Source organism: Sebastes umbrosus, chromosome 11 (assembly GCF_015220745.1).
Source record: "Sebastes umbrosus isolate fSebUmb1 chromosome 11, fSebUmb1.pri, whole genome shotgun sequence".
NCBI lineage: Eukaryota > Metazoa > Chordata > Actinopteri > Perciformes > Sebastidae > Sebastes > Sebastes umbrosus.
Window position 1 is genome coordinate 2,632,152 of NC_051279.1, and position 25,266 is coordinate 2,657,417.

The following is a 25,266-nucleotide window of genomic DNA, read 5'->3' on the forward strand; positions in this document are numbered from 1 at the left end:
CTGCAACAGGAAATAAACTGGGACACATTTAGAATGTTTACATTTAAAAACATGTAATATTTTATATTTGTGACATCACAAATGGACAGAAATCCTAACGGCTTGTTTCAAACGCAGAGTTTCTGAATACGGGCTTTGTGTGTTTCTACATGGATTGAGTTTTGATAGTTTAACAGTATTTATATAGCACTTAAACCTGCTTTATAATATAAAAGACATGAAAATCTCACTTTTTACAATATGGGACCGGTTATTTTTTTTAACATTTTAACTTTTATTAATCATTATTGTAGGCCTAGAGTGAGTCTTACATTCTTCAGATTTTTTTATTTATTTTTTGGCCAAAAATGGCTCTTTTGATAGTAAAGGTTGCTGAACCCTTGTCTAGACCAACCAAAATTGTATATATTAAACTTACATCTGTCTGCTAATTACCCATAACATTTAAAGATGATTACATATGATGACATATGGTTCACAATATTTATTTGAATGGAAGAAGTCAGATGGTGCAACACAATCCTGGGATGGTTGCAACATGTTAAAAATAGCCTACATTAAATTTCCCTAATTAACTTTTATTGTGGGCTGCACGGTGGTGCACACACACACACACACACACACACACACCACTCTCCGACATCCATATCAACACACATACATCATCATCATCATTTTAATTGCATTGCTCCATAATACAGCAGCATTGCCTCTAGTGGAAACCAGGAAAACAGCATGCATTTGCCCCGTAGGGCAACTATGAGAAAATGGCTCAATATGGTGTACAATACTAAAAAATACAATTTTGCAGGGCTGTAGATGGAAAGCCTGATATAATAAAATGCATGATTTATTTTTTTCCTATAATGGTCGCGGGATCAAAAATTGTGGTTTTAATGGGTTTCAATGGGGACATTTTTGTCCTTAAGGGTCTGAGTGTCTGTATTTTGGCTACATAGTTTATTATAGACTTATTATAGGAGCTGAGATTGAACTTCCAAAATTCAAAAGAAAACTCACAGCCTTGCCAAATTGTATGCCACACAGACAAAGTTATAAAAAAAATGAAGAAGCCAAAAACGTCCCCGAGTGAGACACAAGGGGTTAACCCTAGTAGTGAAACCTGAGCTAAAGACAGTGTGGCTGCACAATGCTGTAAAACACTTACAGTACATACAACCTGTCTGACACCAGCTCCTTTCAATAACACCACACTGCCAGTAGGCCCGTATTGATTGTTCCATTGAAACCCTGCTGTGAGCCTCTGATCATTACGCAGATTGTTGGCCATCGACCAGACGGACTTCATCCGCATCATCTCCCAGTTTCAGTGTCCCAAACCGACTGTCAAGGTCACACTGCTAAAACACAGCGGCACACACTCTGGCCTTGTTATGTGCTGCTGGATTCAGAGACTAAACAAATAATAGGAACAATTCACCTACAGTCTGGGGAATCATGCTGAATTAGCCTTTGTCTCAGACGTGCTGTATAGTCCACAGAGAAATGCCAAGCTTGTGGATGCATCATCAGTAATTAATTTACCTTTGGATTCCCTAATGATGTTACTGTTGGATGACAATTACCAGAGAGAACAGCCTGCACTATAATTAAGAAACTGTATGTTTCACCAGGAGGAGCCATGGACTATTGATGATGGACACAGATTATACTGTATGTTGGAAAGTTTGCTGCACCATTTGACTTCTGACAGTTTAGACAGTTTTGTGTCTGAGGAGAGAAATGCTGGAATATTTTAACTTTAAAAAATATATTTTTTGTCATATTTTGTCATGCTTAGGCTGACATATAATCAAATCAGACCGCAAGACCAAGAAATAAATGAAAAACATACATTTGAATCCATACCTGACTCTGGTGGAAGCACATTTTTATACTCTCAAAAAGATGCATAAATGTGTCTTCTTTACTTTTACATGAGGGAAAAAAATCTCATTGACATCTTATGCATCCAGAAATTAAGTAACATTTATGAATGGATTAATTTAAAATACCCTCTGTAATATTTGCACCTGTTAGCAGAGGTGCAGACTTCAGTCACAGATTTTACTCATGAATCTGATGACTTCAGACTCGACAATATAAAAAAAATATCTACAACTCGACTTTGACTTCAACGCCAATGATTTGTGACTTCATTTGGACTTCATCCCTTTGATTTGGAATGACTTTATGTCATTGTCAAGCACAAAGATTCAAAGTTATGTTATTTAATAGAATGACAGTGAATCAACTCTTCATTTTCAGTAATTGTGCGTTTGAAACAAGCCGTTAGGATTCCTGTCCATTTGTGATGTCACAAATATACTATATTTAGACCATTACACAGTTTTAAACGTAAACATTCTAAATGTGTCACAGTTTATTTCCTGTTGCTTTGTGTGTGAATAACATCAGCTGACAGGAAGTAAACAGGGACCCAAGCTGTTGCCTAGCAACGCAATTCCGTTGAAATGCACTAAAACAGAGCTTTGAAGACAGAGGGTAAATACAGGTATATTCAGGCAGACAGTATGAGGAAAATAAAGGTTTTTATGAACATTGCAGTATGTAAACATGTTCTAGTAGAAACACAAAATACAAGTATGAACCTGAAAATTAACACGATATGGGACCTTTAAATGTCAAGATTCTAAGTAACTGGGAAACAAAACTTTTTTTATTTTTACTCCACGTAGATCATAAACTCTTTAATATAATAACGACTCGTTGAAATCGGTTGAGAAATGTAGACATTTTAGTCAGTGGCGGCTGGTGGAAATTTTTCTAGGTAGGGCTGTGCCACATCCAATCAATTTCAGCAAACAGTATGATTTAATGGAAAAAAAGTGAAGGTATCAAAAACACATTGCTACTTTTCAGTTAAATAATTATTATAGTTATTAATTATTAATAATAATAAACAATATTTGATTCCAACAGGAGCAGTAAAGAATGCTTAGAAAAACACAACAGTATAACAAGTACTCAGTGGTGGAAAGTACATTTACTCAAGTACTGTACTTAAGTACAATTTCGAGGTACTTGTACTTTACTTGAGTATTTCCATGTTCTGAGAGGAGTCAGGGGACGTGCAGGAAAAAAACATATATTTTGCACAGATGATTTTCTATCATATTTTACACATATTACTGGGTGCATTCCATATTTTAAACACACAAATATTGACAATTTGTATAATTTATTATTAGTAGTAGTAGTAATGTTTTTTTTGTGTATGGCTGTCTGGCTCAGTGACGTTATAGTGCGTTTTATTCCCCTTCACTAGTATATAGGGGTTACAGGCCAGCCTTGCCCTGTCCAATATGGCGCCCACGTTGACGTATCACTGCAACGGGCTGAAGCGTCCAATGCGGCGTGGTGACGTCAGACGCAGCGTACGCTACCACGCTACGCTGCTGACGTGTAGGAAGGGAAGTGGCTGTTGAGCTAACAGCTAACAGCTAACAGCTACATCAACTCTCAGCTCTTCCTCTTCATCATGTCATCAACAGACTATGAAGTCATCTGATCGGGTTCTCAGATAACTAAACGATCAAACAACAACAGAAGACAAAGCGGGCCGTTTACACAGATAACAGGTAGGAGACATCAAACCAGCAGAGAGATAACAGCTAACTGTTAGCTCCAGTTAGCTCCAGAGAATAAAGCACACAGTGACTTTAGACTGAGCTCCTGGAGTTACCCTGCACTATACTCACTCTACAGTCTCTTCTGCACTATACTCACTCTACAGTGTCTTCTGCACTATACTCACTCTACCAGTGTCTTCTGCACTATACTCACTCTACAGTGTCTTCTGCACTATACTCACTCTACCAGTGTCTTCTGCACTATACTCACTCTACAGTCTCTTCTGCACTATACTCACTCTACAGTCTCTTCTGCACTATACTCACTTCACCAGTCTCTTCTGCACTATACTCACTTTCTTTGATAGTCGTGTATCCCAGCTGTTAGCCAGCACTATATTCAGTTTTTACAGTTTCTTCATCTCCTTGTATTTTTATATCTGGTATTTTTTTTTGTACTTTGCACTACTAACTTTTTTACTGCCTTTTTACTAACATGTTTTGCACCATGGAACTGTGATGCTGGAAACTTAAATTTCCCTCTGGATCATTGAAGTTACTATCTATCTATCTATCTATCTATCTATCTATCTATCTATCTATCTATCTGTCAACTGTATCTATCTACCTACCTACCAGCCTACCTACCAATCTACCTACCAACCTACCCCTCTACCAACCTACCTACCTACCTACCTACCTGACCAACCTACCATCCTACCTACCAACCAACCTACCATCCTACCTACCAACCAACCATCCTACCTACCATCCTACCTACCAACCTACCTACCTACCTACCAACCTACCTGACAAACCTACCTACCAACCAACCTACCTACCAACCAACCAACCTACCAGCCTACCAATCTACCTACCAACCTACCCCTCTACCAACCAACCTACCTACCAACCAACCAACCAACCAACCTACCATCCTACCTACCAACCTACCTACCAACCAACCAATCTACCAACCAACCTACCATCCTACCTACCATCCTATCTACCAACCTACCTACCAACCTACCTACCTACCTACCAACCTACCTGACAAACCTACCTACCAACCAACCTACCTACCAACCAACCAACCTACCAGCCTACCAATCTACCTACCAACCTACCCTTCTACCAACCAACCAACCAACCAACCAACCTACCATCCTACCTGCCAACCAACCAACCAATCTACCTACCAACCTACCAACCAACCTACCATCCTACCTACCATCCTACCTACCTACCTACCTACCAACCAACCTACCTACCAACCAACCAACCTACCAGCCTACCAATCTACCTACCAACCTACCCCTCTACCAACCAACCTACCTACCAACCAACCAACCAACCTACCTACCATCCTACCTACCATCCTACCTACCAACCTACCTACCAACCTACCAATCTACCTGACAAACCAACCTACCTGACAAACCTACCAACCAACCAACCAACCTACCAATCTACCTACCAACCTACCAGCCAACCAACCAACCTACCAATCTACCTACCAACCTACCTACCAACCTACCAATCTACCTGACAAACCAACCTACCTGACAAACCTACCAACCAACCAACCAACCTACCAATCTACCTACCAACCTACCAGCCAACCTACCTACCAGCCAACCTACCTACCAACCAACCAACCTACCAACCTACCTACCTACCTACCTACCAACTTCTTATAATGTTAAATGAAAATTTTTATAACTAAAATAAACAATATCTCTCTGAAGTTTTATTCATTATCTGTTTTTAAGTGTAAAAATAAATAAAACTAGCTAAACTTAAATTTGTGCTGAAGTTTGAGTCCCGATTCAGCAGCACCACATTGTGGTGCAGAAAGCTGCTTCATAACCAATGACTTCTATAGCTGAATATGTACAATAGCAAAAGAAGTATTCAACTGTGATACCTGTACACCATCTATGCAGTGCATGTATGGATTAACACAGGCCTTATATGCAGTTCCATTACACTGGGCATCTCTAACAGCCAGATGTGACAGGTAGTGGTGTCTCTATATTAATAAAGCCCTTAACTTACCGTCATATACACCGGACCCCAGCAGATAGAGGACAGAGGACGTCACAGATAAACTTAGACTCTCTGTTTTCCACAGGTGGGGTTGAATGCAGCCGTTTTATGAAGAAGTGTGAGTGACTTGGACAACAACAATGGGGAAGAGGAGGATGCCAGATCTGTACAGAGCCCCCTTTCCCTTATACTGCATTAAAGTGGACCCTAAAACAGGACTGGTGATCACAGCAGGTGGAGGGGGTGCTTCCAAGACGGGCATAAAGAATGCAGTGGTAAGTACTAAGCAGGGATAGATGGTCATTACAGAGATGGACTGAGCGCCGGGTCGCTTTCTCTATGTGTGTGTGTGTTTGAGAGAGAAGGTGGAAGTTCTGTAAGTTATTAATGATAATAATTCAAATGTCGACGTTATGAATGAAGCTTTGAACTATTCGGTACAGCCCCACATCGTCAGAATTTCTTTTGATTACCGTCAGCTGAGCACGTTGTCTTGTTTGTCTCTGAAGCATCGTCTGTTTTCTGTCCGTTCTATAAACCTACAGACCACATGTCTGAATGAACACCGTCGTTCTAGTTTACTGGTCCGCCGTGAAAAACATTCCGACATCAAAACGTTAATTTGACATCGCATTTTCTCTTTCGCTAAATTTTTTAGTTTAAAAAAAATGTTAAAAATACATAATTCCTCAATGCTCTTAGCACCTTTAAGTTGTCTTGCATCAAGATTTCAGAGCGCCCGTAGAATACAGCAGAAGATATGTACTGCATATGCAAAAAGTAAAATTTAAAGGTACTCAACTTGCAGTGTCAACATTAGAACATGTTTAGTCTGAGTGTATGAATGGAAATCTGGATGACATGGCATTGTCAGAGTGTGTAACCCAGCAGGAGTAACAGACTCATGACTGTGTGTTTCAGCAATTCCTGGATCTACAGATGTCTGGAGAAGACCAGTACAGTGCCAGTCTCCTCCACTCTCACGATACTGACACACGCGCCACCATGAACATGGCTGTAGGTAACGGTGTGATTGCTGCAGGACAGGACGGGACCTGCTGTCTGATGAGGTTTAAACACTGCTCCCGCAAGGAAGACGGCAAAGATGCTGCTAAAGATGGTGAGGCTCACTGCTACAGTCTGAACACACTGTATACCTGCTGTCTTAAAAAGGACATCAAAAACAGGCATTTATTTGATTTGTGGCTGAATCATGTTTTGACAGGAGTACCTATGTGGACATCTTCATTTACTAAGCTATAATAGCATGTTTTATTAAAATATGCCATAGCTAGCCAGTTATCCCCAGCTCCTCCAGTCCACATGTCGAGTATCCTCGAAGCACAGCCTTCGGGAGCACATGAACAAGATACTTAACCCCAAACTGCTCCGAAGGCTGAGCCATCGCTGTGTGAATGAGTATTTAGATTAGATCCTGATGGGCAGGTTGGCTCCTTGCATGACAGCCTCTGCCATCAGTGTGTGAATGTGTGTGTGTGTGAATGGGTGAATGTTGACATGTAGTATAAAGCGCTTTGAAGACTAGTATTTTAGTTAACAATAACCCATGTGTTTCCCATTCCAGCAGGGAACAGCGTGCAGCAGGGTAATGCCAGGCGACGAGTTGGGAAAGGAGACAAAGGTGGACAGGATGAAGCTGCAGAATCTGGAGAGATGTCCGATATGAAGGATGAGACCGCTCATATCTCTGTGACCGGTCTGGCTGAAGTGCAGTCTGATCTGAATCCCCTGGACCCGCTCCAGAAGGTGGTCCGGTTCAGTCCTGACCTCAGCCTGCTGCTGACTGGAGGCACAGATGGACACATACGAGTGTGGGAGGTAAACACTAGTCTAGTTGTTCTTTCTTATCTCTAGACCAGCCGTGTTTGAGTGGTGTATTTAGGCTCTGGACCGTGCGCTGCTTTAGTTTGATTCATTTGGGAGGTGAGGACGATACTTTTGAACTATGTGAGCCATGCTCCCTTTTGCATTGTTCCGTTTTTTGTTTTTGTTTTTGTTTTTTTTAAATCTGAGCCTTATTTTGATGGTTTCTTTCCTACTTATTAAATTGCATAGATCTCTGGAAGTACGAGGACTTTGTAAGACACAGTTTTACGATGAAGCGTGCACGGTGTGTATAAGCCTTGAGACAGTTTAAAGCTCCGTTAGCTTTTGCAGACTGACTGACGTCCTGGTTCAGCTTTGGCCTGCTACAATAAAACAGACTATATTGAAGATATTGGGTGTGTTCACTTTCAGAGTGATTTAGTTAATAATTATTGTGGTTTTGTTGGACTGTGTTGTAAAGCTGTTGCTACGTTCCAGACAGCAGCCGTGAAATTGGTGAACAGAATGTTATCAGAACCAAAAAGGAATGAAAAATACAGTTGACATATCGTGATCATTCTAATGTTGTTGTTTAACAAGTACATATAATAAAATGGACACTGGACATTATGCATTGATGTCTTGAATTTGATTGTGTGTTCTTGATTCTTCTTCAGTTTCCGTCCCTGAAGAAGAGGTATGACTTCAAAGCACATGAAGCGGAGATTGAAGACTTGGATATGAGTCCAGGGAACAAGGTGAAACATTGACACCTCTTGATGTGGCTATTTTAATGTAGGCTGGGTACTGCTGCTGTGCCCTTGAGCAAGGCACCCTAATCCCTAACTGCTCGGGGCACTGTGCTACGGCAGCTTAACATTCTGATGTAATGTCTTCTAATTCAACAGAATGAAAAGAATAATAAAGTATTTCTGACTGTGTTCTCTTGCAGCACCTGGTGACTGTTGGACGGGACTTTAGCTGCTCTGTATGGAGTGGCAGCCAGTTGGCTATGGGTCTTAAATGGCTTGAAACCATGCCTCAAATAGCGGAGAAGACTTATCGATATATGGCTTGCAGGTAAAAAAGAAAGACTTCTCCTTCTATGAAAGAGCATCCCAGCTGCTCACCTCACCATATCCATCTGACAGTGACTGTATGTAAGGGATAATGCCCGACAAAGTCCATTATTTCCTTATTATGGACACTTCGAAGGGCATTATCCTGCTTATACATTGGTATGAATGGTTTTATTTTCATGTATTTCAGGTTTGGAAAGGTGGAAGACCAAAAAGACGCTCTGAGGCTTTACACAGTCCAGATCCCCCATAAACGAGACAGAAGACCTCCTCCTTGCTACCTGACCAAGTGGGACGGCAAGAGCTTCCTGCCCATGCTGACGGCTCCCTGTGGCTCGGAGGTCATCTCCAGTCTGGCTGTCAGGTAACTGAGAGGTTTAAAGGTATATTACTGTTAGAACTGTTGGTTGTTTTTTTTAACCTATTCCACTCCTTGAGGACGCCGGCACCCTCGGCCAACTTTACTTCTTTTCAGAGGCTGTATCAGGCTCAGTTTTAGAGCTAGAGTGAAGATACAGATATCACATGAAACTAGAAAAAACAAAGGAATCGATTGGTACTAACCCTGTCGGGAAGAACGCTAAATAACACTACAAAGTTACGCAACATTTTGGTGAGGAAAAATTGGCATGGCAATTTTCCAATCGACATAGCATGTGTCATTTTGTTTGGAAAAGTTAATCAGACGTTTTAGGATAAAAAACATTTTATTTCTTGAGTTAAGGCTGTAGACAACCAAAGAAAACCTCGGTCAACTGAAACTCCACCTACTCTAAACATCTGCGTGTTATTTCGAGGTGAACTAAATCAGAGTGCACTCTACCCGGCAGCCTAAATGAATTATAGACAAACATAAAAAGCTGTTTACAGCATATTAAATTATGTTTAAATGATAACAGACTGAAAGCCGACCAGCGTGCACCTGCCCATATTCATATGATTTCTGAAAAATAGAACGAGCCTCCGAAGCTGTCGTAGCACCTGCAGTTATATTTCAGACAACATTGATTAAGCTATTTATTAGACCAAGCATGATGACATAGTTCACACTCACCCACCTGCACCCGCCCGACCCCGTTATGTGAGCCAGTCCGCAACGCTCATCCGAACCTGACCCGACCAGCAAACCACCAACTTATAGTAGCACAGTCGTCAGGACTGAGGACTGAGACGAGGGCTGTGTGTGCGTCCCTCTCACACTTCCCTCCCGCCCCTGAAAATAATGGATTAAGAAGTGCTGTTCTCTTTATGTAACTTATGTAGAAGTCACACCAGCGATTTTTCCGACCAATGAGAATTTGGACGGACACGAGCGCACCGACCGACCGATCATCCACCTGACCAGAAGCCGTCAGCCCCGTCTTGCAGCACAAGATGTTAACTTGAAGCTTGTCTTTGACAGTGACTCTGGAACGTTTCTCGGCCTCGGGACTGTGACGGGATCTGTGGCTATCTACATCGCTTTCTCCCTCCAGGTAAAGACAGAGTGGACACTCCTCTCAAACTAAGGAACATACATCAACCGAGCAGCCACGCTGTATGATGATAACTTGTTCGTGTACTCATTGTGTGTGTGTGTGTGTGTGTGTGTGTGTGTAGAAGCTGTATTACGTACAGGAGTCCCACGGCATTGTTGTGACGGACCTGGCCTTCCTGCCCGACTCGCTGAAAGGCAAAAACATGAAAGGGAATAATGAAACGGCCATGTTGAGTGTAGCTGTGGACAGCCGCTGTCAAGTACACGCCGTCCCCAACCGAAGTGAGTCCTGCATCATCATCATCCAATGAACACACTGAGACCGTGTATCATTACTTCAGCTTATCTTTGGTCCCTTTGCATTTTCTGTAGGATCCTTTCCTATCTGGCTGGTGCTGCTCCTCTGTGGCCTCATGGTGGTGGGAATCGTCCTCCTCCTACAGCACCTCTTCCCAGGATTTATTTAAAATGGTGTGATCACAGGCCGGGGTTTGATGGACATCTTCACATGACTTACTTTGCCACTTGTCAACATCAGCTGTCCTCAGTCCAACATCCAAACCTCCCAGCGCTGCATCACAACACCCAGCTGAGCCTGTGAAGCCTCTTCCAGCTGCAGCAGCGATCTCTAACCAGCTGTTTATGTGCCCTGACATCCAGTAGTCCTCCTCAGCTCTTACTCAGGGTCAACTGTGGGATTTTATTCGCTTTGATCTCTATCAATTATTCTTAATCTTTGTTTTTGGATTTGTGTTGGAGAGTTGAAGGGCTCAGGTTCATGAATATTTAAAGGGTGGAATCTTTTTATTGACATATTTAAGGAACAATGTAAAAAAATATATACATGATTGACACGTAATGTGTCTGGTATTGTTTTTTGTTTACAAGGAAAGGCCAGGACAGCACACCAATTTGACTTTTTAAAATTGCCACATGGACATTTCGGCTCTTCTTCGGCGTGTATTCTGGCAACTTCACAATCGAAATTGCCAGAATCCGTGTCTTTCCTTTTATATTATCTACCTTAAAGATCCAGCACCCTGTCTTCAAGGTCTAATCGGGAGTTGATGCGTTGTCTTAATTATTTTTTTTTTTGTTTACACATAGACACTTTAAATGAGACATCAGCCTCTTTGAATAACTGATTTTGATGTGGTTTTGTTTTCATTTTATCCACTAGGGGGCAGCAGAGGACAGATTTTACAGTCCTCTGGTAAAGGACATTGATTTGTCTCGGTACTTGGGGGGATTTTTTAACTCTAACATACAGCTGCATGTTTTCACCCTGACAGGGTTGCCCAGTGTTAACTAAAACATTTCATCGATAAGGAGCAGCATCTAATGGAGAATATTATTTCAAGAGAACAGAAAATATGAGTGAAGTTGCAACAAGCATATAAAAAGCAGGGAGACGTGTAAACTTAATGAAAATGTTAGAAGACAGAAGACATTCAAAGTTATGGGTCGGGAATGTTGATAAACTAGCAAAGAGTACACTAGATTTTCTCCAGTTTCCTCCCACAGTCCAAAGACATGCAGGTTAGCAGGGATGCACCGATACTAGTATCGGGTATCGGGTCCGATACTGTGCTCATGTACTCGTACTCGCAAAACGGCTCAGATACAACGCCACCGATACCAATTTACAGCAGCGCGACGTTAAGCTCTCGTCACCATCTTTCGGGTCCTCTCGCTCCACCTCCCTGACGGTGTGGGCGAGACGGGCCGGTTGTGCGCCGGGATCCCACCTCAGCCGTTGTGCGCTGGCCCTGATTTTCATTGCGCCGCGTGGTTTTACTTGCACCCTCTGACTCGCGCGTGCGTTGGACTCCTTGGTCCGTGTTTCAAGATGGGTCGAGTGGGTTGCCGACATCGCCGCAGACCCCTGGCGCCTTTTACGTGGGCCGCGGCACGACGCGGTCGGGGTGCACTGAGAGCAGGGAGCCCCATCACGGTGCGGCGAGGTCCGGGCAGGGAGCGCTGTAAACCTGTGGCTGCGAGCCACCTTCGCCCCGAGCCTTTTCAAGCCGACCTAGAGCCGGTCGCGGCGCACCACCTCGTATGCGGGACTCCCCAGCCTGCCGTGTGTCGCTCACACCCTCCAGCTGGCTGTTAACGAGGGTCTTTTGGCACAGAGAAGTACTCGTATCAGTACTCGGTATCAGCGAGTACCCAAATCTAAGTACTCGTACTCGGTCTGAAAAAGAGTGGAATCGGTGCATCCCTACAGGTTGGGTTAACTGTTGACTCTAAATTGTCTCTAGGTATGAATGGTTGTCTGTCTCTATGTGTCAGCCCTGTGATAGTCTGGAGACCTGTCCAGGGTGAACCCCGCCTTCACCCAATATCAGCTGGGATCGGCTCCAGCCCCCCGCGACACTGAATAGGATAAGCGGCTACAGATAATGGATGGATGCACTAGCTATCAAGCTAGTAGCTGGTGGAAGACTCCAGTGACGAGCAACGAGTGCATTTAATTCATCATTTCAATCATTTAATTCGGGCCGGGTTTATTACAGCCCTGCGACGGCCACAGATAACGCTTTATTTGTCTTTGTTTTTAGTCGGAGCATTTGATTTATTGATTGCTGTGGGGATGTAATGAGACGATCAACGATCAACCCTCGCTTTAATTTAAAGTCTGACTGCAGATGTTGCCCAGCAGGTGTACAAAAAATGTGAACGGATTTTTATGAAAATAATGCCCATATTATTGTAACTAACTTTGTGAAATGAAAGAGGAAATAAAATATTAAAGTGTTAAACTGCACACTTAAAATGTGTTTTCTAAGCCATAAACTAAATGATATGACTTAAACTGATGAAATGCAATTAATATTGACACACCAACAATCGAGTATGACAGCCTACTTGAGATACAATAAGTGCAATTAAATTATATTATGTTTTTTTTAAGTACACAAAAATACCACTTTGTTACAGTAATGAGAGTAAATGTAATTAGCTACTTCCACCCCTGATTTTATGTATTAATTGTGTCACCATTTTAACTAAATTTGGGCTTAAAGTTACTTCCCGGCACAAACATCACAAACGGGGACGCCAAATAGTAAACGTTTTATTAAACTGAAGGAAACAATTAAAACAATTTAAAAAAAAAAGAACAGAAAATCATAAAAAAGTTCTGTTTGGTTTCTACTGTACATCAGTGCAAAAGAACAACTGTCAAAATCAAGTTGACATGGTTTTGATTCAAGCCTGTAAGTCAATGACTCCATCATAAGACAGTGTGACGCCCAGCTTTAGCTTCGTGGAAGCTCCGTCCGTGGAGTATCTCCGTCTGTTTGGACTGTTGTTCTGGGTAGACGTACCACATGACGACACCTGAGGGATTGATGGAGACGGTAATCTCTGTGGTGGCGTTAAACCCCGGCATCTCGGAGCCAGCAAACACATCGTAGGCCTGAAAGCAAGAGAAGGGACGCATTTAAGGGCTGAAGAAGACAAGATAATACTCACATACTGGGTCTGAAATAAGAACCCGCCGCTGCCGAATGCGGGTTAAAATCGTCAGGCCATCCGCCACTTTGGCAGACGGGGAAGATGCTAGGGATGATGGGAACAGAGAACCGCTTCCTAGTTATCCGGATTAGAATGATGGACGCAGGCAGCGATTCTTTTCATTGGTAATTCATGATTAAATATTTCTAGTACATAAGTATATATATTATGATAATTTTTATCCTTATTATTATTATTATTATACCACAGAGCTAAAGAACTACTACACTAATATACCATACTATCTTTCTGTTATGTCATATCACTCTTAGACTATTCTACAGTGTAGTATTTTCTCATTTATATACAAAATAATACTATATATATATATATATATATATATATATATAAATATTTATATATATTTATATATATATATTTATATTTATATATATATAAATATTTATATATATATATAAATATTTATATAAATATATTTATATATATTTATATTTATATATATATATATATTTATATATATATATATTTTTTTTTATATATATATTTTTATATATATATATATTTATATATATATATATATATATATATAAATATGTAATTATTTTTATGTAATTATTTTTATGTGTGATTACTGTGTCACTTTGATCTGGGTCGTAAGGAAACTGCACATACATTACATTCATGAACACTAGTTTAGGCTAACGTACTGTATTTTCTAAGGTTGATTAATTAATTATATGTACTGTATATATATATTTTTTCCATCTCCTTCCGATGGTCTGTGTCTTGAGCTGCTTTAAAGCCAGATATAATACAGTTTTTATCTTCTTTAAAATTAATAAATTGTTGAAGATATCAGTGAATAGTGAAAAATGTTCATCACAATTTCCAAAAAGAGATCAAAGTCTCAACTTCAAATAGTCTGATATTCAGCAGGAAATCTTTGGAGACGTTCTTTTTCTGAAACAATTCATTTGTTTATTGAAATTGTTGATTGATTTTGTGTGTCAACTAATCCACCGATCAACTAATCGTTTCAGAACAAAGGGTAAGACATAGCGGGAGAGTACAGACCTGATAGTTGCCAGCATCGTAGTGGAGTTTAGCCAGAGAGGTGCGGTAGAGGAAGGGCATGTCTGTCCGTCGACTCAGGAACACGAGGGCACTGGCTGACTGAGACAGAGGCCTCCAGTAAACCTCAATACGAGTCTTCTCCTGTGCAACACACAAAATATACAAATATAAGTCTGTTCCTTAAAGACACACTCCCGGATTTTATTATAGTGCTAAACTGTGACTCCAAATGTCTCAATAATGATGATGATGACCTTCAGCAGGCGTCTCCCCTGGACTCCCATGGGGTCCTGGTTTATGGCAACAGCTACTTTGTTCTGCAGGATGGCCCTCGCAGCGTTGTCCAGGTTTCGAAGGTCATTGGACATGATGAGAGGAGCGGCCATTATAGCCCACAGAGCCATCTGAGAGCGAGCCTGGTCCACACTGAGACCAAAGTTTCCAATGATGAGCTGAGGAGAGATATCAGAGGGATGAGAGGCATTAAAGGGACTCTATGTTAGAATCAGAAATGTCTTGTTAACAGCTTCACCTGTGTCCGTTAAGTCAACGAAAGTCAGCGTCCTGTTGCTCGCGCTTGTGCTCGCTCTACATAGACATGAACGAGCATCGCTCAAAACAGTGAGGAGACACACGTCAGCTAAAAGCACAATATCACTCTATATTTCAGCTGCTTGGCAGTAATGTTAGCTGACCAGACCAAGGTCTCTCCATGAATCAATGCTGATCCTAGTGTTGGCTTTTCCCGCCTCAGCCTCCCGACCGCGGCCGGAGGGAACAGGGGAGACGCCGGAGTTTTGGTCGGAGACGATAACGTTTCTCTCTGCGGAGCCCCGTCACTTCACAAGACACGGGAAACCTCTGTTGGTCTGGAGGAGCTGCAGCAGTTATTTCTGCACAAACGTCCACTGTACATTCACTAGATATTCTCAGAGCTAAACTAACTCTTCTGCAGTGTGGAGTGAGCAGCATGCACGTGAGAGGTGGAGAGGGAGAACGAGCACGGTGTGTGAGTGAAGGTAAGCAGGCAGAGGAACAGAGTACAGCAGAGACTCCGGCCCTGGAGACCAAAGCTACGGTCTCCCCCGCGTCCTCCGACCAACACTGTTTAACAGACGGGCTTCACTAGATACAACTTTGCAGTTTTGGTGCTTCCGTGTATTTTGTGTTGGAGTCTGAGTCTGAACAGCGTAGCCACATGGGACACCGACCCGCAATGATTTATACGTGTAAGAAATTACAAACAGTCCCTTTTAGGTATAGGATCAATAATGAAGACAAATCTATCATACCATGTCAGGGTCATTCCACCCTCCAGGCCGCGCAGCTGGCTGCAGATCATCCTGGTTGTTGGAGTACCAGTCAACGATGCCTTGCACGCTGTCCCATGAGTCCTGGATGTCATAGTAATTCCTCCATAGGTGACAAATATCACCCAGAAAAGTGTAGTTCACCTGTTAGGAGTAAAGAGACACAAAAATATCATGTGCCTTTTCATAAAGACTTGTGTAACAGCATACCAATGCTAATCATTCAATCAGTAACAGCGAATACATTTTAACAAGGCTAAGGGTGTTGTCACACCTGTAGTTGGTTTGCTCTGGTCTGAATCAGGGACCAAATTGTTACCATGTCGCCTGGAGTTTGGTTTGTGTTCACACGGCAGCATTTACAAGAGGACCAAAATTTTGGTCTTGTTTCAGAATATTGTCACAGTTCTATCCAAGTCCCGGTGACCCGACAGCTTGATTTAACAGTGATGTAGGGATGACACTCACGTTAGGTGGAAGGCCTCCCACATAGACAGGCCAACTACAGGAGTAGGCCATAGGTCTGCCTGTAGCATTCAAAGCCTTGGACATCAGAGGGTAACCTGTGTGACACAAGAAAACACTTGCTATGGCTAGTCCATCATCTCTCATGACTTCTTGTACTAAAGAATGACTTCACTCCATGCCATTCAGTAGGTTAGTATACTCTTACCCAGCATTTGTTCTACAGGATTTGAGGAGCAGCCATCAAACTTCAGATAGTCCACCCCCCAGCTGGCAAAGGTCTGGGCATCGAGCTTGATTTTATCCAGTGTGGTGCCAGGGAATCCCATACATGTGTGAGTGCCCATGTCTGCATAGATACCAAGCTTCAGGCCACGGTCATGGACATACCGTGCCAGTTTTGCAATGCCCCCTGGGAACCTATAGAGGAAAGCAAGCACACACTGTTACTTTACAAGAAGCTAATTCAAACATAACCCCAGAGTGTAGAGATTGTTCAGTTAAACAGGCCCCAACTGCACTTAAGAAACCTGACTACATCCATTTTAGTTTAACCAAGTAAACGTATCAGGGTAGGCCTGATTGGTAGGGTAAGTTCAACCTTAAAATGCTGTTGCAGTGTACTTATTATTATCTAGAATGCAGGAAACAAAGTCTACAAAGTACTACATTGGGTGTCTGCATACAGCAAAGTGTTCACACAAGTTTTGTCGGCACAAACGGTCGACTCAGATCCTTGAGGAAATGGGCCTGGGGGTCACACTCACCCTCACATATATATACGTATGCAAACATGCAAAAGTATATTTTGTGCTTGAAGGTGGTTCAGACATTCTGAATCTGCAAAGTGGGAACAGTAGACCGACCTGGAGGGTTCAGGTTGCAGCCTCCCTTGTTCGTCTCTCAGCATGGACATCCAGCAGTCGTCTATGATCAGATACTCGTAGCCCAGCTCCTTCCAGCCATCCTCAGCCAGCCGGTCAGCCATGTCTCTGAACAAAACCTCGCTGTGGGCATGATGGGCAGAGGAAAGGAACACAGAGAATGTATATTGTATGAATGTATGTATGTATAGAGTATATACTGTATGTGTATGTGTAAGGATGACGTCTGAATACGTTTCCTTGTTAGTGATTAAACCTTCAATATCTTTGCTCAGAATATCCAGATTATATTCCCTAATTGATCATAGCTGATGATAAGGATGCTAATTTTGAAAAATGTTCTTAACCGATAACCGACCCTCGTTAACCGATTATTAACCGTTAACCGACAAGATTAGTGCCTCGCATGCAGCGGTGTTCCAGCTGCAGTGTAGGAGCACAACAGATATTGGTTGACGGGAGTCTCCAGTTCACCGTCCGGGAGCGTTAACTTAGCAGCTACGATGCTGCGTGTAGTGTCGCGGACATGCAGCCACTTTCCCAGTAAAAGTCTCCACCGCACATTTAGTTTAGTTCAGCAGGTTGTCAGCTGTGTGTCTGCCCGGCGGAACTTTAGCGAGTATCCAACATACAGTGTGTGTATTTGTGCTCCGTTAGCAGCTCTAGCATTGCCGGGGGCTTCGTGCTCGCCGCCACACACGTAGTCTGCGTAACTTTTTCCGACAGACTGTGTGTGTGTGTTGGCGGTGAGTGTGAGGTTGTTGGTGGCGTTCTAGCTGTGAACGTAGGTGTAGCAGTGTGTGTACAGATTATTTGTCACTGAATAAATGCAACAAAACTACAACTCCTCCGCTTCGCTCAAGCGAGCCAGAGACCGGAGCCGACTTCCTGTATCCTGCAACTCCGGCTCTGCCTCTTAAGGTGGGCTGTAGACAAGCCGCTCCTCTGAGCCGCTCAGCTTTTGAGTTAATTATTAACATTTCTTTTAACCGTTTTAACCGATAGCGTTAATCGGGTTGGTTAAACGGTTAATTATTAACATCCCTACCTGATGCAGTTCACTGGGTCATCTTTACAGTCAACATCACAGCGAAAGCGTTCCCAGGCCATCCATCCCATAGGTGGAGTCTTCAGCAATCCGTTGTCTAGTGCCACAGTCAGAGTGATCAGAGCGAGGAGCTGAGTTACTGCCAAGGGCCCCATTTCTAAAAAGAAAAAAAAAAATCTGTCTGGAGCCGCAAAACGTTTGATCATTGTGATGAAGGTAACACAGTTTATAGTCTAAGTATATAGTATATAAGTCTAATGCAGTGAGGGCCAAAGAGACAATGTACTACGGAGTATTAGGGCCACATTGAGGGAAAAAACATCTGAGATTTACAGAATAAAGTCAGAATATTACGAAAAAAAAGTTGAAATATTACGACAATAAAGTCATAATTTTACGAGAAAAAAAGAAAATGGCATGTAAAATTACTACTTTATAATATTATGACTTTATTATCATAATATTACGACTCTTTTGATATCTTTTTCTATCTTTACGAGAAAAAAGTCGTAATATGAGATTAAAGTCTTAATATTACGACTTTAATCTCGAAATCTCAGATTTATTTTTTTTCCTCAATGAGGCCCTAATACTCCGTCGTACCGTCGTACCATAGACCTACAACGATGATAAATAAAAATGAAAATGTAAACAGAAAACAGTTATTCATTTCCATTTTTAAAGATCCACAGGGAGCCACTGGAGAGGAGCTGAAGAGACGCAGGTTGCTGACCCCTGACCTACTGTAACCCTATTTCAACTGCTTTCATGACTTAGACATTGAGTTTCAGTGTTGTATACTAACTGACTGACTAACTGTCTCAACGGTGTTTAACTTGAAACTAAAATTTCAGTCACTGCACTTCAACTGATTTCATCTGCTTTCAGCTCTTACACTAGAAAATGACACCTGACCTTCTTTAAATATAAAATAAAAACTTGTGAATGTGCTATAAGTTCCAAATGAGACCAGATGAGTTTATATACTTTAATGGAGACTAATATTAAACATTTAGATCACCATGACAAACACAGCTTTGTAGATAGACTTCATTATAGCTCTTTAATCAGATGACACCACCACCACTACCCCCATATGTTTAGTTTCCTTATTACTACATGAAGCAGCTCAGGTCCTGTTTACCTAAACACACACATAGATACTCACACTCACCGGTACTGTGACTTTACATTACTGAAAAAACATTATTACAATTATGAAAATGACGTCTCCCACCTGTTTACCTGAAACTTTAGCTTGCACGGCTGATCTAAACAAACGATGTCAGTATTGTTGCTGCAGGCTGAACATGACTGTCCTCTACTTCCTGGATTTCCCCCTGAGCTGCATCTCTTCCTGGTATCAAGCTGAGTGTCATGTGACTGCACCGCATCACATGGTAAAACAGGAAACAGGTTTTTCATGTTTGTGCAGTCGGTATGATGCTGGGTGTCATTTAAAGGTCCCATATTGTTAAAAGTGAAATGTTCATGTCTTTTATATAATAAAGCAGGTTTAAGTGCTTTATAAATCCGGTTAAACTATCAAAACGCTCAACCCATGGAGGAATACACACAGCCCCGTATTCAGAAATTGTGTGTTTGAAACAAGCCGTTAGGATTTCTGTCCATTTGTGATGTCACAAATATAAAATATTTAGACCATTACACGTTTTTAAACGTAAACATTCTAAATGTGTCCCAGTTTATTTCCTGTTGCAGTGGATGTAAATAACATCAGCTGACAGGAAGTAAATATGGACCCAAACTATTGACTATCAACACAATTCCGTTGCAATTCCATTGAAATGCACTAAAACGGAGCGTTTCAGACAGAGGGTGAATACAGGTATATTCAGGCAGACAGTATGAGGAAAATAAAGTTTTTTTGAACATTACAACGTGTAAACATGTTCTAGTAGAAACACAGGAATAGGGTGACAATGTTTTCAAACCTCCAAACCGGGACCTTTAAGTGTACGTGCTAATATGCAAATATGCACGCAACTAGGGATTTTCATAATTAACCGTTAACCGACATTAAGCATTTTAACCGATTAACTCTATCAGTTAAAAAAAAGCAAAACATAAATTAATAGGGAAATAAATAAAAACTCAAATAAATGTAAACAGAAAAGAATACATTGGGAGATATTTAAATGTGAAAATTAATGAATACAAAGTAAGTAATTTGTCACATGAATAAATACATTTTTATTATTATTATTTTTTTAATTATGTGCATATTCATTTATTTTCAAATCAACCCACACATTTATTTGATAACTGAGGGTTTCATTTCTACATTTCTTTATTATTTAATTTATTTATTTATTGCGTTATTTATTTATTTATTATAATGGCAGCTTTAGTCTTCCATACAGGATCACCTGGAGGAAGGCTAAAGAAAGGACAAACCGATTGTGGGTGTGTCCTGTATGGGCTGCTGTCACACAAACAGGGAAAAAGAAGCACTTCCAAACATATTTAAGACTCAACAGGTGCTGTCGACTCCCAACAGGTGTGGAGAAAGTCTGACATAACTCCAGGGGAAGAGGATTCATCAGTCCACTGCCCATCTCAGAACAACATGGCACAGATGAAACCAGGTAAAGACATGTACACTTTCATTCATCTCTGTGTCAATGACTGGATGTTGCATGTATGCTTGTGTAAACTAGTAGTGTAAAAGTGCTTCTCTTTGAGTTTTTAAATTTGAACACCTGTCCTCATCACACTTATAAAGGATTTTTTACTCACAGCTTCCTTCAAAAGTAAGCTGGACAGTCATTGTGTTTAGTTGTTACTCGACTAGTAGTTATATAGTAGTATATATAGTAATAGTAGCCCTGTCACTGAAGAGCACCTGATTTTGTAATTCAACATCACCAGCACCGAGCTTCTTGACCCAATGCAGCACTCCCTGTTTTTTCTTCATCATACAGTAAAGTGTCGGAGTCACATGTAGAGTGTGGAGAGATAGGAATCATGGCTGCATGGTGTTCTCTGCTGGTTAAACCTGGTCAACCAGTCTGTTGAGAGTCTCTGCAGGCTCTCGTCATTCATGCATTACAGACACGTGGTGACTTTAAATTTGAATGAAGAAATAGAAACTCTGCTATTCAGTATCATTAGAAATTAAACCTCTGTCCAGTCCTTTAAAGGGACTGTTTGTAACTTCTTACACGTATAAATCATACGCTGTTCAGACTCAGACTCCAACACAAACTACACGGAAGCACCAAAACCTCTTGGTTGTATCTAGTGAAGCCCGTCTGTTAAACAGTGTTGGCCGTGGTCGTAGGACGCGGGGGAGACCGTAGCTTTGGTCTCCAGGACCGGAGTCTCTGCTGTACTCTGCTCCTCTGCCTGCCTTCACTCACACACCGCGCTCGTTCTCGCTATTTCGCTCCGCTCTCAGGTGCATGCGCGCACACTCCACACTGCAGAAGAGTTAGTTTAGCTCTGAGGATATCTAGTGAATGTACAGTGGACATTTGTGCAGAAATAACTGCTGCAGCTCCTCCAGACCAACAGAGGTTTCCCGTGTCTTGTGAAGTGACGGGGCTCCGCAGAGAGAAACGTTATCGTCTCCGACCAAAACTCCGGTGTCTCCCCTGTTCCCTCCGGCCGCGGTCGGGAGGCTGAGGCAGGAAAAGCCAACACTAGGATCAGCATTGATTCATGGAGAGACCTTCGTCTGGTCAGCTAACATTACTGCCAAGCAGCTGAAATATAGAGTGATATTGTGCTTTTAGCTGACGTGTGTCGCCTCACTGTGTTGAGCGATGCTCGTTCATGTCTATGTAGAGCGAGCACAAGCGCGAGCAACAGGACGCTGACTTTCGTTGACTTAACGGCCACAGGTGTCGCTGTTTACAAGACATTTCTGATTCTTACAAACAGTCCCTTTAAAGGTTTTACATTTCATGAGGTCCTGAAGAGCAACTGTACAGAATAAAATATCCTTTACTTCATTATGCAAAAGAAAATCAAATAAATCAGAAAAATTTACAAAACAGTAATATTAACTTATCATAAACAATACACCGTGCTAAACAAGTTATCAAAAATATCCATTATAAAATATCCACCTTGGAAAAAGAAACCAAGTAGCTGAAGTTCTATCTAACTATCACAACATCACATGAAATACCACTTCTTCTTCAGTGGTTAACGGTTTTGTTCTTGCCATGTTTCAGGAGCTAGGAGCCCGTTGATGGAGGTCGCTGTGGGTTTCGCACTGGGAGCAGTGGGAGGCTGCATACTGGGAGCCACAGAGGACCCAGTGGACAGGACCCTGGCAGCGCTGACTGCAGCCGGTCCACTTAGACCGGTGATGGAGGAAGTTGGGACAGTGGGTGCTCTGGGGCTGGGGACCCTTATCGGAGCCACAGCGCTGACCGCGGCGATGACCTCAGTAGTAGCCGGTGTGATTCTGGCAGCGGCGGTAGCTTCGGTGTTTGTGGCCACAAGAAGCTGCGGCGCCTCCCACGTGGACTCTGTTGGCTTGTGGGCAGCAGCGGGATTTGCCGGGGCCTTCGGGACCACTCTCAGTGGAGCCACGCTCGGGGTCGCCATCGAATGGATTGTGAAGAATTGTGGCATGGTGGGCCTTCTGTGGGCGTTAAGCATTTTCACCTTGATCAAACCGCCGCTGCACTTTGTATTCAAGCTCCTCTGGAAGCAGGGAGAGGCCTGTTGCACTCTGGGATCTGTAGTCTGGGACAGGGAGAGGAATCGCATTGAGACTGCAGAGTTGCAGCACAGGCAGAGAGTGGCTGGGCAGATGGAGGAGAGGATCCGGACGCTGGAGAACGGAGGCGGCGCCGGCGGGACGGAGCACGTGACGACGTGGGCCACCGAGCGAAGGCTGAGAGAAGAGATAGAGAGGAAGAAAATGGAGAGTGAAGAGGCAGAGATGGAGCAAAGAACCATCCAAGACTGGATCAACACAGTGGTGATCAAATATGTGGACTTCTTGGCTTTCTCGGGGATACCGATGACAGTGGTTGCCATAGTAACATCAGGGTTTGGGGTGTTTGGCTACGGAAGCCACCCGTCTGTGTTTATAGTGCTTCTGGCTTTGGTTGCAGTCATAGGCTATTTGCTAATGAAATCTTCTGACTTTAAGTTCTGGATGTTGATAGGATGCATGGGGATGCTCGCAACATTCCTCATCGCCATGCTCACCCTACACGCCGGGCAGGAGGTCGTGACGAATGCCGCCAAGATGCGAGCGGCAGGGAAGGGTCAGTCCAGAGAAAACATCAGCGCTCGTATTAACCGCCAATCCTCTCTGGAGGCTTTGAACGCAGCTTTCTTTGTGGCAAAAGTGTGTGAGTTGGGTCTGGGGGCTACGGTGGGGGGTCCGCTGGTGAGACGAGCAGCCGGAGAGGTGAAAGTTATAGCGGGGGCGGCTTTAGTGGCGGGGGGCTTACTGGCAGGAGTGGAGGTTTTAGCCCCGGTGCTGGGAGAAGGGGGGAAAGCGGGGGCGTTGCTGGGGGTGGTGGGGGCAGCAGGGGTGTCCGTGGGTGCAGCGGCGGCTGTGGCCAGCAGGTCGTCCTCATGGCTGGGAACTTTGGGAACGATAGCAGGGTTGGTTATAGGAGCCTTAGCGATGGGAAAATGGCATATTGTCAACATCGGCCTCCAGGTGCCTGTGGCCTACGTCTTCGCTATGACCAATCCATTTTAACATAACACATGTCAGTGTGTCATTTGCATCAGTTGCCTGTTTTGAGTTACTCTACTTTAAAGGATAAGTGTGGTTCATATATAATAATAATATCCCATGTGCAGCAGAGCCAAACCAACAGTGAAAGTATCCTATTACACACTATTGTGTGTGTCTTAAAGCCTGATATCTCTTCTTCCTCTGTGCCATAGAGCTCCGTTGTTGTTAAAAACATTAAAACACATCAATGAGCCTCACTGTGTCACTGGCTGACATGTTCCTTCATCACCATGAACACACACACACACACACTGGAGTTTAATCTACACCGTCCTGCTGCCACTAATACTCACTACAGCACCAATTGGGGATTAATCCGCCTCTGAACATAGTCCCCAACAAAGTCACTATTTCCTCCTGTTTGAGTAACGTTTTAACCAGCCGCTTTAGGAAATGACTTTTTGGCTGGACCGCAGAGGGCCAGCTCTACAAACGCAAAGTCTGCCACTGACTGACTGACTGACTGAGAATTCATGCTTTGTCGGGTCTGTCCGCAACACAACAAGCAAACAACTTCTAAAATGCTTGTTCTCTGAACGGCGTTCGGATCGATCAGTTTCAGGCTATGCAGCTGCTCCATTAACACTCCATTTAGGAATAAATACGGCAGCAACGTCAGTGATGACAGCGGGAATATCTCAATGCTGACAAACTTTTGCAAAGTATGTATATATTGTTACACACCACTTATATGATGAATGCTTTTGATACACATGCTTTAATAAAAAACTGAAATACTTTTAACCTTGTATAAAATGTATAATGTACTGAATGTCCTTTGCTTCATTATAAGTTGTCTTTCAATCAAATATTAAGATATAAGTGGAAAAAACTCCATAAAACATAATAGACATGACCACTGACTATTTGTGTAACAATTTAGCCACAGATTCACATACTGACCAGATACGGTCCAGACATATACTCAGTTTTGACCGAGTTTTGTTTTACTAAACCTAACCAAGCAGCTTTGTTGCCTAAACCGAATGACGTAGTTTTGTGGCGTTTTTTTTTTTTTTCAATTTACAATGTTAACCACATATTTAAAACAGTTTAAAACTGCAACAGTAATCAAAAACGGAATTGAGAATGCAGTTTATTTATTGACTGGGCTGTTCCTCCTCATACAGTACCTGCAGGAAAAAAATTAAGTCTTTTCAGATTTCAGTGAAAAACAGATTCACTCCCGTTAGTGATGCTGACCGAGAAGAGTACGTCAGGAGACTCCACAGCCAGTTTC

The 25,266-nt window shown here is 42.5% G+C and overlaps 3 protein-coding genes across 4 annotated transcripts; 2 read left to right on the plus strand and 1 right to left on the minus strand.

The window, feature by feature from the left end:
• The first annotated feature begins 3,369 nt into the window (after positions 1–3,369).
• preb (prolactin regulatory element binding) lies at positions 3,370–11,088 on the plus strand. The gene is made up of 10 exons (XM_037785869.1): positions 3,370–3,602; positions 5,728–5,917; positions 6,564–6,762; positions 7,228–7,481; positions 8,147–8,227; positions 8,422–8,549; positions 8,739–8,912; positions 9,951–10,023; positions 10,148–10,307; positions 10,398–11,088. The coding sequence occupies exons 2-10, from the start codon at positions 5,783–5,785 to the stop codon at positions 10,490–10,492; spliced, it is 1,299 nt and encodes a 432-aa protein (XP_037641797.1). The 5' UTR covers positions 3,370–3,602; positions 5,728–5,782; the 3' UTR covers positions 10,493–11,088.
• Positions 11,089–13,088: 2,000 nt separating this feature from the next.
• On the minus strand, positions 13,089–19,688 carry LOC119497617 (alpha-N-acetylgalactosaminidase-like). Of its 2 annotated transcripts, none has more exons than XM_037785852.1 (9): positions 19,535–19,688; positions 18,290–18,446; positions 17,224–17,364; positions 16,566–16,777; positions 16,361–16,455; positions 15,875–16,036; positions 14,837–15,034; positions 14,583–14,723; positions 13,089–13,449 (listed from the first exon to the last, which is right to left on the minus strand). In XM_037785852.1, the coding sequence occupies exons 2-9, from the start codon at positions 18,442–18,444 to the stop codon at positions 13,264–13,266; spliced, it is 1,290 nt and encodes a 429-aa protein (XP_037641780.1). In that variant the 5' UTR covers positions 18,445–18,446; positions 19,535–19,688; the 3' UTR covers positions 13,089–13,263. The 2 variants fall into 2 exon arrangements, with proteins under 2 accessions (XP_037641780.1, XP_037641779.1); XM_037785851.1 differs by having other exon boundaries at positions 19,527–19,679.
• A 984-nt stretch (positions 19,689–20,672) lies between these two features.
• On the plus strand, positions 20,673–24,775 carry LOC119496896. Its single transcript, XM_037784557.1, has 2 exons — positions 20,673–20,898; positions 22,492–24,775. Exons 1-2 carry the CDS (start codon positions 20,880–20,882, stop codon positions 23,985–23,987), a joined length of 1,515 nt encoding a protein of 504 aa, XP_037640485.1. The 5' UTR covers positions 20,673–20,879; the 3' UTR covers positions 23,988–24,775.
• The last annotated feature ends 491 nt before the right edge of the window (positions 24,776–25,266 follow it).